General features: G+C 39.6%; 1 protein-coding gene across 2 annotated transcripts; it reads right to left on the reverse strand.

The window, feature by feature from the left end:
* Window positions 1–460: 460 nt before the first annotated feature.
* On the reverse strand, window positions 461–18929 carry LOC121954487 (uncharacterized). 2 transcript variants are annotated; one of them, XM_042502003.2, is made up of 8 exons: window positions 18536–18929; window positions 10393–10538; window positions 9674–10274; window positions 7666–8305; window positions 4306–4370; window positions 4099–4195; window positions 3885–4003; window positions 461–2334 (listed from the first exon to the last, which is right to left on the reverse strand). In XM_042502003.2, exons 1-8 carry the CDS (start codon window positions 18734–18736, stop codon window positions 1777–1779), a joined length of 2427 nt encoding a protein of 808 aa, XP_042357937.2. In that variant the 5' UTR covers window positions 18737–18929; the 3' UTR covers window positions 461–1776. The 2 variants fall into 2 exon arrangements, with proteins under 2 accessions (XP_042357937.2, XP_042357936.2); XM_042502002.2 differs by having other exon boundaries at window positions 461–2337.
* Between the last annotated feature and the right edge of the window lie 221 nt (window positions 18930–19150).

Genomic DNA, 19150 nt, shown 5'->3' on the forward strand with positions numbered 1-19150 from the left:
GTTAGAGCAGAGCTCAGAAACACCTGGCTTAATTTTGTTTTTTGCTCTGCATATGGGTTTCCATGCTCCTGTTTTGCGTGGCCAATTACTGCTCTCGGGAATGCTGCAGAATCTTAGTTAAATAGCTGATTCTTGTTGAATTTGCACTTACCCATGTCTTCTAGAGTGCAGTAAAAACAAGCTAACAGTGGATCGTCTTCTCTGAGCATCACAGCTGAGAAGAAAGAATAAGTGCTTTTGCTTCACTATCATGAGCTGTGTGACGTTAATGCAGCATCAGTAGATTACATAAAAACATAGATGTTACCAGTTATAGAGATTTTACAAAGCAATGTCTGGACAAAAACGTGACTAAAATATAACTTCCACTGTCTTAGCATTTTTTAGGACTTTTGAAAGATTTATTTAAAATCACTTAAAACCAATTAACGCCTGAGGGATCACTGAAAATGCTCACTGACATTTATTTAATCTAATTTCAGATTGTAAAGATGAAGCTAAAAGTCATTCACAAAGCGTCTTAGCCCTCAAGAGAGCTCATAAGGTGCAGGGAAGAGGACTTAAAAGAGGTTTCAGAGTTTCTTAAGCAGAGGAGAAAATGGTGGGAAGACAAGAGGTCAGAGAAATATTCTCCAAATGCTGAATGACAGATAATGAAACCCTACAGATTACAGATGCAGGGAGAAAGTTTGTGATCAATCTCATTAGAGATCACATCTCACATCTTCCACCCAGTGCAATTACACTATACCGCCAGACATAAAGTGATTACAACACTAAGATATCTGGCAACTGGAAAAATGCATCAGTGCAGCAGTGATGAATGTGGTCAGTCAGCAGCTGCCGTCAGCAGTGTGATCACTCAAAAAGCACTTTCACAGTCTCATATTGTGAAGCACTTCATTTCATTTCCACTTGGTGTCCACACCTTGCAGGCTCACAAAAGGCCATGTTTGTGACAACCAATCACATCTGTTAGAAGAATGTATCGCACCTAGCAAAAGGGTCAACCACACCCTCTTAATAAGATAAGTGTCTGTCCCTGCCTCGCTTGCAGTTGCTCTGACTTTTCCTAAATCACTCCTAGGCTAGGACTCCTGGCTAGAAATTTTTAGAGAATGTAAGAAGCTCTCTGAGAGTGTTCTCAGAATGTTTGTGAATATGGCCCTTGAACTCTGTAGAACATTGCAACACCCGCAGGAACATACATGGAGCACTTCTTTCACTCAAAGAGACACTTAAACAGCATAACCGTTGAGCATTACTCTCAACAGCAATTACTTTCCATCACTACGGGTCAAGGATTGCGTTTCAGTAACTGATCAAGGCCAACACACTTTGGACAGATAAAGCATTCATCTAATCACTCAATGACCAAATGATCCTGTGCACATTGTACTCGTTTATTTTAGAAAGTCACCACAGGAGACAGACTTGTGTGTCATCTTGTATTTCAGATAAAAATACAGATTAAGTTAAGAAAATGGAACTCAACTGCATAATACGCACAGCATTTGTAACACTAAAATACTTTTGGTTGCTGAAAAATATACACCCAGGAGCAATGCTACTGAAAAAGATGAATATTTATACACAAATAAAACAGGAAAGCAGGATGTGATGGCTTACATACAGCAACACATTCTGAACTAACGAGGAAAGAGAATAAGAAAGGACAACATGATTCCCAGAAGTGAGCTGAAAACATTGCAACCAACATCATGTCGGGGATCAGTCCTGTATGGATGTGGGAAGTGACAAGCATTAATACAACAACTACGACTTCTCCTTCTCTTTCTTTTTCTTTTTCTCCTTCTTCTTCTTTTTCTTTTTGGATGTTTTTTTTCCTGATGTTTTTCCTGTCTCGTCGTCACTACTGTCACCGCTTTCATCTTTTTCTTCTTTTTCTTTGCCATCTTTTTCTCGACCGCCTTTGGATGACTTTCCCTTGCTATTTATGTCTTCTGCTTTGACTTTGCTATGACCTGCAATGGTCTGCTCCTTCACCTCCTCCTTCACCTTGGTGTTTGGAGGAGGTGTCAGACCCCGGGATACTGTTATGAGCATCCTCTCCTTCCTCATCTCCTCTTTCAGGGAGATGTTTTCCTGCACAGCCCTGTGGCTCCTGCCATCGTCAATGTGTTTGCTTCTGTGATCTCTTTCGTCCCTGTGGTCCCACTGGTAGTCCCTGTGATTCCTGTGGTCTCCTGAGTTTCTACTGTACATGTAGTCCCTGTGATCTCTCTTGTCTGACGGGTGGGGGAGAGGAGTGTTGTTGCTGAGATGACGTGAGTGTCCCTTGCTGTCTCCAGCATGCTTGTCCATCTGTACTTTCTGCTAAAATAAAACATGAAAAACAATTTGCAGCATGAAGACAAGGAAAGCAAAGTTTATGGTGACTTTAAGACAGAGATGGTCACTAAACCCCAAAATCTGAACAGATTTTTCTTTTCATAAAATGTTTGACCTGAGAGTTGAAGAAAAGCCAGTGGGTTACTAAATCAAATGGTTTCATTCATGAAATGTTAGTAAATCTTTTTTTTTTCTCTTTTACAAGAAGAATACAAGCGAAACCAACTATAACCCCGAAAAACAAGGAATCAAACGTATTAATCAGGAATAATAAACATATTGATATTTTCAAATCTTTCTACAAAAACTTATATAAATCAGAAAAGCAGTTACTAGACCCAAATTCCTTTTTTAGACAGAATTAAATTAAAACAACTTTCTTCAGAGAAAAACAAATATTCAAAATCTGAAATATCTGAAACTGAACTAGTGCAAACAATTAAAACATCTGCACTCAAGAAAGGTATGGATGGATTCCCCAATGAATTTTATTCAACTTCTTGGAGTAAATTGGCTGATATATAAATTGGAAGATATATGTCAAATAAATTAGTCCTTCCTAGATCTATGTATCAAATCATAATTTCTGTTATACTAAAATCAGGCAAATCCGAAGAATTTCCTTCTGATTATAGACCTATAAATTAAATAAGTTGCGATAAGCTGATATAACATTTAATAAAATACCGTTATAAGGAAGTTAAATAAAGTACTGTTATGATGAAATTTCTTTTTTTTTAGAATTGTCATAATTAAATAAATCAGAGCAGGGCTTATGGTGCTTTTATTTTGAAGGACCTGGCTCATCTCAGGCAGAAACCGTTGATGTTTTTCCTCTGGACTTGAAACTTCCGGTCAACAGTTGGATGTTAGCAGACAGTTAAACAGATGCAGCAGCGCCTTTAATCGTGAGGATTTACCCTCTATAAGATGTAAACAAACTTAACAGCTCTCCAGTTCAGGTATTAAAACTATCTGCAAATCTCAGCAGTGCTCCATGGTCGCAAAATGTTACTACATTGTAATGGTCTGGAGCGTATTCTCAATGTTTGCGATATAGTTATTTTATACATCACATGTAGATACCTCCAGTATATTCAATATATGGCCCACCCCAACCGTCACGTTACATGAACAATAGAGGGGAAATTTTCTGAGCTGGGCATTTCCTAAGGCACACCTGCTGTTTTCAGCTGGGCAAAAAACATTCTGGTAGACACAGGGTCCTAAACAGCTCTATTATATTTTTCTTCAGTGATTCTAGGCAGCAGGACTGTGTTTGTGTGACTGAGCCAAAATAAACCAGAGTGTGTGTGTGTGTGTGTGTGTGTGTGTGTGTGTGTGTGTGTGTGTGTGTGTGTGTCTGTGTTCACAAGAGTTGCTCACTGATGCCACAGAAGAAGCAGATAAAGCAGGCTTTGGATACACACATAGCAGTTTCTAGTAATTGTTGCCTTGGGTCTTTCATGGGATTTGTTGTTAATAAAAATAGAAAATATCACCACATGTATGAAAACAGGGATTTTACTTACACTGCTGGAGCTACTATGGAGGTGGGCAGCTGAATGGTTTTCAGCACAGTTCAAATCTCCAATGAACTCCTCACATTTCTGGCAGTAAAACCCAATCACTGGTGTCAGAAAACTCAATCCTGCAAAAAGTCAAGAAAGGCAGTGAGACATATGAAGTATGTTAGTGAGTGGACAGTAGCAATAAGGACAACAGGACCAGAGAAAACTGCTTTACCATCCTGTTTCATCAATCCCTCCAGCTCTTTCACCAACGATTCCATTTTATTTTTCCGGGCTTGTTTGTCTTTTTTCCTTTCCTCATCATCATATGCCTGGGAAACACAAGTCATTTCAAAATTGAGGAATTTCGTCATTCTTCAGTGTAATAAACTTCATTACACAGATGTGAAATAGCCAGTGACACTGCTTGGACATATATTACCATGGGTTTATCAGATGTCTGAGATGTGCCAATGCCATCACATTTTTCCCGTTTCTCCTTTGTTGCTTCAGGAAGAAAAAATAAAAACATGTCATGTATTTGACATCAATAACATTGAAAAAAGACAGAAAAACTAAATCATGAAGCCAGGTGACATCAAATTCTAACTTATTGGGCACATTTCCACATTCAGCTGTCACACAATCTTACTCTTGTCAGCTGGACAAAAACAGATCCAAAATCAACTTGACACATCTTAGGAATCCAAAAGAGACATTTAACGAGTAAATGCACACCAAAGTAAATATTTCATGCAGGTGACTGTCATCTTAAAGGTACATTATGTAAGATCTGGACATAATTTTAGTTGAAAACATTAAAAAATGAACTAACCCTTTCAACAGAGGGTGAAAAAGTAACACTGTTGGCGTTATGTCGAAGATGCCTATGTATTGTACTGCAGAGCCTAGAAGTTACAGTCTCAGTGAATTAGTTAGTTAGTGTATAAGAAATACAGCGATGGCAGAAGCTCCACGAGAATGCCCGTTATCTCCATCACAAGCGGCTCCCGGAAAGAAGCAACGTTCGGTAGCAAAGAAGAGACGCAATGTAAGAAGAAGCAAAACTAGAGTGAATATCTGTGTGACTTTCCAACACTGGAGACAGCTCTGAGAGAGTAAAGAGATGCAGTTTGATGCTGAACTCACAATGTTTCTTTAGACTGGTAAGTAACATCTAACATTTGCTATTTACTAAAACTTATCTTTAGTGTAACTAAGGACAACACAAACTGAAGGCTTACAGATCCCGATAAACTTTCCAGATGGCATGATGTGACTGCACTCTTGTTACTGTGGCGTTGCTAAAATTGAGCTCAGTGAGCTATAAAGAAAGACTCAGTAGTAGACCAGCATTTAAAGGATGGACTGGGTAGCTGGAACTTATTAAGAGATCCTTTTAACCATTGAGGCTGGTGTTGTTCTATTTTAGTATTTGTAAAGAAATCTCAAAATAAAACCAAAAACCACAATGTTCAATTCAATTTTCTGAATCCATTGACTTCCCAACCCGGTCTGTGGCAACTAGGCCCATTCAGAAAGAAAAGTTCAAGCAGCGTCCACATCCAAAAGTGATAAAAACTGGGTGCTGGACCAAGCAAAAATAGATATGAAGGGAAGGAATGTCTGAGGAAACATTACACGTGTGGAGGTAATCGAATAACTTTTCATGGGAGCATGCACTAGTGTGCGGACTTTATTTATTCTTTCATACCCAGGCCCATTCACAAATATGAAACAGTTCACAAATATTAACTTTGATTAAAAAAAAAAAAAACAGCTGGGCTCTGCAGGTTTTAACAAACATTGCTTCAACGGAAGTAAACAGTGCATTTGCTGACAATATTCAGCTGCTGAATAATGATGTTCAGATAAAAATGTTTGTGATGATGAAGACGGCTTTAACTCAGGACAAGTAGGATCAATTCATTGTTGGTTCTGGTCTTTTCATGTGATTTGTTGACAAATTCAACCTTATCCGATAAAGATCCAACAATAAGAACAAGTGTATGTTATGAGTAACTGATAACGATTTTCAGTAACTGGTCTGATAAAGAAGATATGCAATATTTTTTTGAAACATAACGATCATAAACAATGGTAAATATAGGGTTAAGCATTCTCAGCCGACATATGAAAGCAGCTAAATTGCCAAAAATCAAAGCTGTAAACTACAGTGACCAGGTTTCAGGCTTCACAAAGGTGTGCTAAGTCACTTCAGTTGCTTTACTTTTTTCCTAAAAAAGGAGAAAGTTTTATAGTTACAATACATGCAGCACTGCAATAACTGCACAGTTAAAGTCCCGCCTTTTGCTCCCATTTTTGGGATTTTAAACTAAACTTGATGTCTCCGCTGAGTTTAATCAGGATTGCTCGAAGACAGCCTGAGTTATGGCTAATTTCTATTGAAGCCGCTGGCTAAGACTTTCTGATTGATAGTTTATTGACAAGCCTTGCTCATTTGTGGTAGGATTGTGTATCTTAGTCTCTAAAGACTGTAATTCAGGTTTAGTGTTGATGGAGTCAAAATACAAAAAAGTCCATTCACGCTGTTTTTTTTTTCACGTCATAAAAATTCAAGAAAGAATTCATCATGGTGGCGTTAATTGTCAGAGTCTGTAGAGGACAATGAGACATAGGAACTCTTGAGTCGAGTTATGGTGTGAGGGGCGTGGCCTGTCAAAGTTTTCACTTTTCAGCTGTCACTTACTGCATAACCATCAGGCTGATTAGAGTCAAATTTGATGCTTCATAAGTTGCCAAGTTTCACGTCTCTAGCTCATTCCAGCTCATGGCATATTGAACAAAGGCATAACATAGCAGTGCTAAACAGGCCACAGCTACATGTACAAATCGTTATGACACTTCATACTTTGGTTATTACTTGACCCCTGAGCACGTGCACCAAAAATGATAAAATTCTGACCCTCAGGTTTAAAGGTACACATTTGTGCCCCATATAGTAGAGCTTTGTTTGGGCTACAAAAATCAGGCCTGACCCCCACAAGACCGACCCAAGCCCCACCCACAGCAGCAGTTTTGGGCCTGAGCTTGATCAAAAACACAGATTTGTACAGTAAAAATAGACCTATAGTATACTACATTTTATATAAAACAATTCTTTTCAATAGTAACCAATATTCAATAAATAAACTTTAATTTGGCGAGAACATGACCCGATTCAAGCCCAAGGGAATAATGACAAATTACAGCCCGGCCTGGCCCAAACCTGGTGGGTCTGGTCATCCCCAATCGGGTTTGGGCAGCAAAGCTCTACAATATAGGTTGAGCTCAGCATACTCTGGTATGCTTATTCCCCAAGAAGTACCAAAGAGATCCATCACCATTTATGATGATTGCTAATCCCACCCATTGCGAAAGTTTTGATTGATGGGGGCAATTTTTTTTTTTTGATAGATCCTGCTCATTTATAGTAGATGTGTATAGTCCCACATGGCCGTGGGGTCACAAGTCTTGGAAAGCATTTGCACATCATTTCCAGTTATTGGTCTGAGTTTTGTGTTTCTAGCTTATTCCAGCTCACAGCAAATTGAGTCACAGCAGAAGAGGACAAACCAGCACAAACTCAGTGGGGCTCTTATTCTTTGGGGCTTGAACCCCAAAAACGTGCCTTTGAAAAGATTTGTAACTGCATACATATCAGCCACAGTTCAAAATTTTGGCATAACCAAATGCTAATCAAGACTCTAAACTCAATCAAAAAGATTGTCTGCAGTGTGAAGGCATGGCTAGGAAATTAGAAAAAATCTATTGTTGACTTCATTAAATACGGGACTCTCACCTTTGATGAGCGACTGTAAAGACTCCAGAGCTTGCCGTACATTGGGGTTGCTCAGTGCTGGCAGCGCTATGCCTGCTGCTGCTCGGTCTGAAACAGGAAGTGCAGGAGTCGGCTTCTTCACCTCCTGTTGCCCCTGCATCTTACCCATGACATCACTGATGTCCACTGTGCCCAGACTTTTTAATATGTTCTTGATCTTCTCACATTCACTATTATCCAGATTGGCAGAGGATATGTTTGAGGAAGTCATTAGAAGGGTTTGCTTCAGATCCCCAGAGCTACTGAACATGGACTTGTTCTGATAGAATTGGCTGCCAGAACTATCCATTTCCTGTAGTTTGGCATGCTCTCCAGTCTGGGAAAATGTTGCAAAAAGCGCAGTAGACATTTTATTTGCTTGTTTTCCTTCAGCATCTTCATTGCCATACAAAAATGACTCTTCATCTTCAAGCTCTTTAGCTTTCAGTACTGCAGAGTTGTCCTCACTTTTTGCCTGCAGCCAAGAGAAGTCGCTGCCTGTTCTCTCGTGAGGAAGGAGCATACTGTCATTTTCCAAAGATGTGGAATTGTCCTTGCTGTCATGTTGCTGGTGTCTGTGATCATCAGGTATGCTCTCCACTTTTTTGCTTTCATCTGAAGCCTGTATAGGGGAGATCCCAACAATGATATACACTTAATAGATTGTAGCTCCTTCACTTTATCCTGCTTTGCTACTCATTAAATAATCTGCAAAATAATACATCTATATTAAACAATTGTTTTAACTGACAGTGTTCACCCATGCATTAAAGTCAGCTCAAAGACTCATGCAGAAACTCAGGAGATGCATGAAACCCAACCCATAACTGCAATTTGAAGTGTTGTTTCTAGTGCTTTCATAAAATATTTTAACTACTTTTTAAAGTGCTATGTTATATGTGTTTCTAAAATATTTGTTTATGGTGTGAGCTTTTGACACCTATGTTTCCATAACTCTCTGTTAGCAGAAAGTTATGCTTAAATATACAACAATCAGCCACAACACTGGAACCAAAACATTTGAAGTGAATATCATTGATCATCTTGTTACAATGCAATGTTCAGCTGGAAAACCTTGGGTCTTGGCATTCCTTTGGATGCCCCTTGACACACACCTCCCACCCAAACACTGTTATAAACCAAATACACCTCCTCATGGCAACGGTACTTCTCGATTGCAGTGCCCCCCAGCAGGACAATGAACCATGCAACTCCACAAAAACTGTTCAAGAATGGTCTGAAGAATGCTACAAATAATTCAAGGCGCCGACCTGGCCATCAAGTTCTCTAGATCCCAATCTGATCGAGCATCTGTGGGATGTACTAGTACCCAAGCTCAAAACACACAGGATTTAAAAGATCTGTTGCCAATGGTCTGGTTGCCCAGACACCACAGGACACCTGCTAGAGACCCTGTATCCATGTCTTAAAAGGTCAGAGCCAAGTGTGATCCAAGGAGGCCCCATCATGGGGCTTTTTGTCATATCCCATGAGCCAATCCTGAGCAGTTTTTGCAATGTAACATGGTGAACACTCATTCCCACTCGGATTATCACTGTGTTACAAAAAATGAAGCAACAAAAAATGAACTAACGAATTTTAAAGATGTTCAAATGACATTAAGCGTCACATTTGTAAAGCATCTACCAATATGCACAGTGTGTGTACTAAAAGGTTATAAATGGGGTAATTTGGCTCTGCTTTACTTACTGATCTTTTAAAATAGATTTTGTAATTTCATTATACACAGTACAACAACATCCCAATACCTTATTAACACCTATTTCAGTGTGTGGCAGATCATCATCATCTCAACCCCTAAGAGCTGCAGCCATCATGTTTTTAAATCAAGCTACATGAAGTTAGACTATTTTCATGAACACACAAGACATACTACTGTTTATGGTTTAAACATGCTATTAGTCATAAATCTCACACTGATAACTGACTGAAACAAGACATGTTGGAGAATGAAAAATGAGCTCTCTACCTGAATTGTGAGGATAGCATCCTTGAGGGTGGGCAATCGGTCCTCCAGTTCTTTGCTAGCCATGACCAGCTTCAATCCCTCCAACAGACGATTCCCTGTGAGATTGCTACTGCTGCTAACGCTGCTGCTGCAGTTGTGGCTGGGGCTCCTCTTTCTCTTTTTGTCTTTGCTATGGCCCTTTTCTACACTGCTGCTTCGCGACTTGGACCTCCTGGCCCGGCTCTTGCTGCGTATATGACTCTTATTGCTTCGGCTCTGGCTCCGACTCCTACTGTGAGCCCTGCCTCTACTCCTCGCCCTGCTTTTGCTTCGTGCTCGACTCTTTCCACGAACACGACTTTTGCTTCGTCCTCTGCTTCGGCTGGGAGGCCGACTTTTGCTTCGGCCACGGCTCCTGCCTCTAGATTTGCCGCGGCTTCGACTGCGGCTTTTGCTCCTGGTCCCATGCTTCTGGAACTCGGGGTCCGATTTGACTGCTTCTTTCAGGACATTAGCCGAGTTAAATGCTTCAGCCAGGTTGTATGCCATGTTCCCTTTGAGATAGTCTGGGAGAGGCTTGTTGGCTGCAATGCATCTCAGGAATTCCTCACCAGCTCGTTCACTGAAAGGCAGCATGCATTTGTTTCAAACAACAGCAAATTCAAAATATACACTAAAACTTTAGTGCAACTATTCCTGCTTTAACTTAAAGAAGACATTTAACACATTCACACATATACCTGCTGTCTGGAGAATGATGTTCCACAGGAATTGGATTCCACTGTGGGACCTGAATGTGCGGTTGTTGTGAGGGAGGGACGATCTGCTGGCTGCCACCCAAAGCAATCACTGAACTATGGTCTATGGAGAAGCTGCTACAGTGGGGCTGAGAGTAGTCAGAATTCATGTTATAGTTCTGTACGAAATAAAACTGTAAAGACATATTTAAAGGAGCGGTGCCTAGGATTTAGTGGCATCTAGCATTGAGGTTGCAGACTGTAATCGACTGAATACCCCTCCTCTCACTCTTCACTTTCAAAGAGTCAGTACATTTACATGTTAGAAAAAGTGGAATTATTGCGTCAGTCCGACTAAAATATTCTAAATATGGCACACAATTAAACTGATATTGATTTTTTTAGGTGGATTAAAACTAATCAATGAAGGCAGAGTTTACTCTGTGCCATTTGATTACATGTATGTGACGTGCTGGTTTCTACCCCAAAATTTATTTTAAATAAACCGTTATTATTGTGTTTCAGTCAATAGCATAAATAATTTATGTATAAAAAATACAGGTTTACAGCAACTAGCTGGGGGCATATCTCCATCTGCCATGGCGGAGTAGGACATACTTTGTCAATAAATCGATCGGGAATAAATCGATTCCCGGTGATTGTATACTGGGACAAGGGCAGGAGTCCAATTAAATAACCTAATCAAGCTATAACTGTAGCTCCGCTAAACTGTGCATGTAAACGTACTGACTGTGGCAGAACCTGAGGTGGCCTTCAACTGTCATAAGAAGGCATAAGGCCCTCTCTAAGTCGCTGTGTGGTTTGTCCATTCTAGGCTCATGTGGGAACATGTCAATGGCAGCGCAAGAAGACAGGCTTGTAGAAGAGGACACACTACCTATAGACAAGAAGGGCTTATTTTAGGCAAACAGAAACATTTTGTAGTTTCAGGTGAGTATACACTCATGAAGGTATAATTATGATATATATGCTATTTCTGCTAATAGAATGCTCCTTAATCCTACACACTGCTCCTTTAAGATAACACTTTTTTGATATACAATTTGAAATAGTTGTACGTGTTCAACATTTGTTTTTAATCTGTGAGCAATAAGTGTACACTGAATACTTAACAACAGAGCTCCAAATACTTTTCTCTCTGCACATCCGCTAGTGCATGTTACATTTAAAATCACATGCACTATTTTTTTCCTGTAGTAAAAACATTTTCCTACACAATTAGGTGACACTTTCACCACAACCAAGTCTGACCAAAATTACAGTAATACACAGTGAAACTATAGCTGTGTTCGAAACCGTCCCCTATCACGGATATAGTGCACTATATAGTGTGTACGCCATTTTGTAGTGGTGTTTGAATTCTCAGTAGTTAATTTGATCCAAAATAATACATTTAAAATAAATAAATAAATGTATTTATTTGTTTGGCATATTTCCCATTGGACATTTCATCTGCCTATTAACTACATGTGATACCAGCATATAGCCAGCTGATGCAAAAATTCACATGCCTCTGTTTTAAACCAGGTTCCTAAACACTTTCCACAGTCAAGATTTGTGTGTATATTTAAAATCATTTTCACTTCATCACATAAAATCAGACACTACTGTGCTATCACCATCACTAGACTCGTGGTAGAGCAGCAGCTCCACCGTTCACTGGAGTAAAATGTTTTTCTCAGTGGAGTCTGGTGTCTTTGATGTAACGGCTTCAAAGCCCCGATGGTAAGGGCTGTCTTACAGCAAGGTAAAGTGGTGAAAATATTCTGAATATAGCATATTCTTAAACTAATACTGATACAATTTAGGCAGTTTGCTTGGCACTGTTTGATTATATGCATTATATGTTTTCTACCCCAAACACTGTCATTTTGTCTATTAATACCAAATTTATGTGTCATGTTAGCAGTCTACGTAAAAGTGACAATTTAGTAAGTACAACACAACTGCTGCATGTTCAAAATGTGTCTCCTGTCTGTAGGTAGACTGGGAACCCTGTTTAACCTAGCTGAGCAAATATAAAAATATTGGTAACCCTTTCTATGAAGACCACATCTATGATGCATTATGAGGGCATTCATAGTAAATTACAATACATTCATAGTGATTCATGACTACACTCTTAAACAAACATTATGTGTACTGATGCACTATATCAACAGTCATAAAACAGATAAGACACACGATTTATTTGTATCAAGTGTCTTATGGATGCTCTTGACTAGTTCAAAACTAGAGGCTAACTGGTAGGGCTTATAATGCATCATAAATACTTACACTCACTTATACACACACCAACAATCAACTGTAGTAAGAACTCATAGTGTGCTATAACAGTCCATGTAGTATTATAATTTCTCATTGTATGTGTTGAGTAAAATGGGTACATAGGGATGCATTTATAATAATTTATGCTTCATCATTATGTATCATTGCTGGTGTTAAGTAATGTGTAACACATATTCACACATTTATAAGACTCTGTGCCCTATCATGAGTAATTTAACTTACTGTACTCTACAATATTTTAAAAATACGTTTAAAAGACTTAAGTCTGACACCCTCTGACATCTAAAGACAATGTATGCATGTCAAAAAGGGGAAGAAAGTGGAAAGAAACTGTTGCAGCCCCCGAAAACCATAAACACAAATGAGCATTTTCTGTGTTTATGAGTATATTCATAAAGCATTATGAATGCACTCCAATTCACAATGAATGTCCTCATAATGCATTAGAGATGTGATCTTGAGTAGTTTCAAGCATTAATCCAAAACCCAAGCATTGTTTTAAAAAAGAGCTAAAAATGAATTGACTAAAAATGTTTTATTTATGGTCAATACAAATGCAAAGCATTACAAAGGTTACAAAAAAGTATTGACAAAGCAGAGCACATCATCCTATACATAACATAGACTTTACCCAGATAATAAGCCTTTTCATAAGCCACTGGCCCTTCAGTCTACCAAAGGCATTTACAACCACTTCTCTCCTGCAAACTTTTGCGTTGCACATCTGCTGTTCTACGGACAGTCTTACAACTCCAAGCCATTCCTGAATCCAAACTCCAGAACAGTTCCTTACGATCTAAAACTCCATGAAGTGACAGAATGCCAGCCTTAACGGTTAAAGTAGTCACAGTGGTACTCCTGCAGTGCCAAAATGGGTACATTCTCCATGTAGGCTGCCTTTTCTTTAAGCTTCTCTCAGTTTGGGAAAACGCTTGAAAAAAGTGAATGATCTGAAAAACACATACAGCACATGTAGTGAGCAACAGCAGTGGTGGAGGAAATATTCAGATCATTTACTGAAGTAAAAGTACTAGTGCCACACTAACAAACATGCCAACACTCCAGTCTTGCATTCGAAGATGACACATCGCTTTTAACTAAAATATGAATGTGACTTATTCACCCACTAGAGGGAATATTCAAGAATAATAAATCAGAGAAAAGTGAGATATGCCATCTCAATAACCCCCTCAGTAGCCAGAAGATGGTTAACGTTACTTGAGAATAATGCATAATGCTCGGTTTGTCTAACCGACATATTATATCTTCGGTACTGCTGAGTTGTCTGATTTATATCAAGCTGACCAGCAGCATTGGCTAGCTAAAATACATTACAGCTGATGAAATCCATTGTAACAAGGGAATCAATAACCTTGATTAGCTTACCTTCTTGCGCTGTCTTTTCTGTCTCGCCAACAGGAGGTTGTCGTCTGCGTCTGAGCTGTGATGTAGCATTTCTCAAATTTTTTTAGCAGTATATTTCTTGCTGTCTGCAGCCTTTTCTCAAACAAAGATTATCTCCTTCTTGTAATAAACCGCCAAATACCGAAGAAAGAATACAAAACATTCCACATCCTCCGTTGTGTCTAATCCCCGAGTCTCATTTCCTGTGGCGCTTTAAATATAATGTTGAAATAACAGTCCGAAAGACTGACTGACATGAAATGTACATTGTTTTTGGAAATATTTCTCATGATATACAGTCTACGTATGGTTTGATTATGCATGATCGAATATTTCCCCTGGTCTAGTGTTTAAAAGTAAATATCTTTCACAATAAATTTAGGGCTGTCAAAATAACTCCCTAATTTGGATTAGTTAATCACAGAAGAAATAACGCGTTAAGAAACATTAACTCTGATAACTCACGCTCTGTGGTGCCCTTTGACCTGTAAAGGCCACAGTGGCTTTGAGACATGATGGAGGCAGAAGACACAAAGCTGCTTGGCCCCATGAATGGAACATTTGCATTTAAAAAACGCTTAAGATGGAACTGTTGATAGGAGCACTGTTCTCTGCAATTTCTGCAGTAAGGAGTTTCGTATCATCAGAGTACTTCAAGCCTGAAATATCACCACAAAGCAAAGCATTTAGCAGTGAACCTGGAGGTCTGAGCTAGCACAGCCTAGCTGCTAGCTCTTGCAGCTAGCCTCTTCAGGCCAGACTCAACCAGGCGTTCTCACGCAAACTGAGTAATTCTACCTGTGACTAACTCACTTGCAACAACCTCTGACACTGCTTACAAGCCACCATTGAGAAGCACAATTGTGTCCAAAATCCAGTAGCTTTATGGCACAGAAAATAATTTAAACTTAAATTTAATTAATTTTTAAAAATACTTTTATTTTTTTTTAAAAAATGACATATGGCATTAATTAAGATTAATCACAAAGCATGTAATTAATTAGATTTTTTTTATCGCTTGACAGCCCTAAATAAATTACAATGAACAAAAATATAAACTCAACACTTTTGTTTTTGCTCCTATTTTTCATGAGCTGAGCTCAAAGATCTAAAACATTTTCTAAATACACAAGAGACATTTCTCTCAAATATTATTCACAAATCTGTCTAAATCTGTGTTCGTGAGCACTTCTTTGCCGAGATAATCCATCCCACCTCACAGGTGTGGCATATGAGGATGCTGATTAGACAGCATGATTATTGCACAGGTGTGCCTTTGGCTGGCCACAATAAAAGGCCACTCTGAAATGTGCAGTTTTGCTTTACTGGGGGGTCTGGGGGTCAGAAAACCAGTCAGAATCTGGTGTGACCACCATTTGCCTCACGCAGTGCAACACATCTCATTCGCATACAGTTGATCAGGTTGTTGATTGTGGCCTGAGGAATGTTGGTCCACTCCTCTTCAATGGCTGTGTGAAGTTGCTGGATATTGGCAGGAACTGGAACACGCTGTCGTATACGCCGATCCAGAGCATCCCAAACATGCTCAGTGGGTGACATGTCTGGTGAGTATGCTGGCCATGCAAGAACTGGGATGTTTTCAGCTTCCAGGAATTGTGTACAGATCCTTGCAACATGGGGCCGTGCATTATCATGCTGCAACATGAGGTGATGGTCGTGGATGAATGACACAACAATGGGCCTCAGGATCTCGTCACGGTATCTCTGTGCATTTAAAATACCATCAAATGCACATGTGTTTGTTGTCCATAACATACGCCTGCCCCATCTTTTGTGTACATACTATTCTATTACTTAATTATTATTATGTGTATATACCTTATTTCCTCTATGTACATACTTATTTTATTACTTATTTATTGTTATTGTTATTGTTATTTTTCTTTGTTACATTTCACTTTTCTTTTTTCATGCTGCTGTAACATTTGGAATTTCCCCCAATGGGGGGATCAATAAAGGAATATTCTATTCTATTCTATTCTATTCTATTCTATTCTATACCATAACCCTACTGCCACCATGGGCCACTCAATCCACAACATTGACATCAGCAAACCGCTCACCCACGTGACGCCACACACGCTGAAGAGAACACCTCTCCAGCGTGCCAGATACCATCGAATGTGAGCATTTGCCCAAGTGCATTTGCTCAAGTCGGTTACGATGATGAACTGCAGTCAGGTCAGGACCCCAATGAGGACGACGAGCATGCAGATTAGCTTCCCTTGTAATGGGAGTTCCCATTTCTCATCATCATCATCTCTCTCTCTCTCTCTCCCTCTCTCTCTCTCTTTCACATCATACTGAGTAGCACTCTCTGTTTGGTGTAAATCCCTGTTCTCTCTGTACTGTGCATGATGACGTATACTGTGTGACAAATCATGTCATTGTTTATGTTTGTCCTGTTTGAAGGACAAACTGCAACCAGGTCAAGATAATGCACTGTATTTTAATTCCTGCATCTCCTCTGCTCTGGGCCCTTCCTTTTGCGTCGTCTCATGCTGGAGAGAGCAGGTGTCCGTTCGCAAATGCTTGAATAAAACTATTAGAAAGACAACTGTTGGCTCAGTGTTGTACTTAACAACAAATTTCCAGAACACCCTGAGATGGTTTCTGACAGTTTGTGCAGAAATTCTTTGCTTATGCAAACTGATTGTTGCAGCAGCTGTCCGGGCGGCTGGTCTCAGACGATCCTGGAGGTGAATATGCTGGAGGTGAACATGCTGGATGCGGAGGTCCTGGGCTGGTGTGGTTACACGGGGTCGGCAGTTGTGAGGCTGGTTGGATGTACTGCCAAATTGTCTGAAATGCCTTTGGAGACGGCTTATGGTAAAGAAATGAACATTCAATTCATAGGCAACAGCTCTGGTGGACATTCTGCTGTCAGCATGCCAATTGCACGCTTCCTCAAAACTTGCGACATCTGTGGCATTGTGCTGTGCGATAAAACCGAACATTTCAGAGTGGCCTGGTATTGTGGCCAGCCAAAGGCACACCTGTGCAATAATCATGCTGTCTAGTCAGCATCTTCATATGTCACACCTGTGAGGTGGGATGGATTATCTCGGCAAAGGAGAAGTGCTCACTAACACAGATTTAGACAGATTTGTGAACAACATTTGAGAGAAATGTGTCTTTTGTGTATGTAGAAAATGTTTTGGATCTTTGAGTTCAGCTCATGAAAAATGGGAGCAAAAACAAAAGTGTTGTGTTTATATTTTTGTTCAGTGTATAATATCGAATCGCAATACCTACTAATCGCAATACATATCAAATCAGTTCCCAAGTATCAAGATAGTATCAAACCAGGAGTAAGAAATAGTATTCTAGCTCTAGTGAGTACTGATACAAAATGTTTGAGGATTTACACTAAAACATCTCATTTTTACTTAGCTATGTATAGTATAGTGTGTAAATAATGACGAGCAATGCTTGTATGTGTTCCTTATTTACACAAGCACTGCCAGTAGTACCTAGGAAAAGATCGGAGCTACTAACTTATTGATGAAAGCCGAAAAACACGTAAAAAACAAATACATAAATAGCTTTTTATACAACATTATCCATTAATGTTATTTTCTCCTTTCATTGCGCTAATCTTTTAACCAGCATCAGTCCTAATCAGAAATATCAAATATTCACTAATTTGCAGAAATATAACCCTTTAAATGTCAGGTTTTTGTCATGATGCCATTACGTTTTAGATGAAAATAACACAAAATTGAGTAATTTTAAAAATACTACAGGCTAAGTAGATATTTTTACTTACCACAGTCTGTGATATACTAATGATTAACAGCAACACTGATTGTGACAATGCACCTAGTGAAAATAGCATTTATTTTCTCCACATGCCAAATATGACAAAAATGCAAAGCCCAGAATTACACCCAGAAATAATACAGTGCACGTTTTTATACGTTGCTGGCTATGGGGTCAGAAAATTGCAGTTTGAATGGGTTTCAATTGAGCATTTTTTGCAATTGAAAGTATGAATGTAACAACTTTCTTTCCACCTTGTATTTTAGACTTACTGTAGAAGCTCAGCTAGAAATTCCAATATTGCACAAAACAAGGGTTAAGTGACGAGGTGTAAAGCTGGGGGGTACGGGTGCGCAATTATTTAAGAGTGAAGACCACAGACTATAAATAAAACTGTATTTCTACACACTTTCAGATGACCTGAAACCACCGAGATTTCGGCTACCTCTGCCGGTCACGTCACCGATTTCGAGATCAGAAATGTAAACAGGATGATGCTGTGTACTCAGGCGACTCTTCTACAGCAATTCATCACGTCTATCTCCTCCTCTCCTCGCTAGCATATAGCTTTTAGCAGCCCCTTAAATGAAATGTGTAGCTAGCTAGCTTAGCCAGCAGAGCTAGCTGTGTTAGCCTGTCGGGTACGTACATTGATGAAGTGTCCTGTCGGTGGCCTGCTGTGGAGGAAATGGCTATCCGGCGCTGAGGTCGGAAATGGTCCGCAAGATGTAGGTGGCAGGTGTCCAGTAGAAGGCACACCGCAGGACCCTCCGAGTCTGTACGGAGGAACATGGGGAGGTGGAGGTCCAAACGGCGGCGGCCCGTGTGCACGTTTACCACGCCGGTACATCTTCGGCTTCAGCAGGGCCGTCTGACTCCCGTACCGCAGGTCGAAGACACCAAATTAAAGACAATAAACTATCTCCACATTTATGCGCTGTTTTTCATACAGTTGCGAGTCTGGTTCTTAGATTTGCAGCGACTGTGGCCGCCACCGGAAACACAACAGCGACACAGGACAACTTCCGGAGGAATTACTTCAGAATAAAGGTCTACGTTTGGTCCACGGCCATCTATCCATTAAACCCTTTGAAATCTGCAAGTGTTTTTTTCTTTCTACAACATGGGAGAGTGAGCAACCTGGCATGGCATGTCAAGAATATATATATATATATATATATATATATATATATATATATATATATATACACACAGACATACATACATACACACATATATATATATATATATATATATATATATA

Source organism: Plectropomus leopardus, chromosome 13 (assembly GCF_026936395.1).
Source record: "Plectropomus leopardus strain MGB_pleo_1.0 chromosome 13, ASM2693639v1, whole genome shotgun sequence".
NCBI lineage: Eukaryota > Metazoa > Chordata > Actinopteri > Perciformes > Serranidae > Plectropomus > Plectropomus leopardus.

Bases quoted from the DNA above. Each gene is read 5' to 3' on its own strand.
- LOC121954487 (XM_042502002.2), bottom strand. From the start codon at position 18,736: ATGTACCGGCGTGGTAAACGTGCACACGGGCCGCCGCCGTTTGGACCT. The intron at 4,196-4,305 runs GTAATATATGTC...TGTGTTTCCCAG, and splicing joins AGACATCTGATAAACCCATG to GCATATGATGATGAGGAAAG. The intron at 4,004-4,098 runs GTAAAGCAGTTT...GACTTTTTGCAG, and splicing joins GGGATTGATGAAACAGGATG to GATTGAGTTTTCTGACACCA.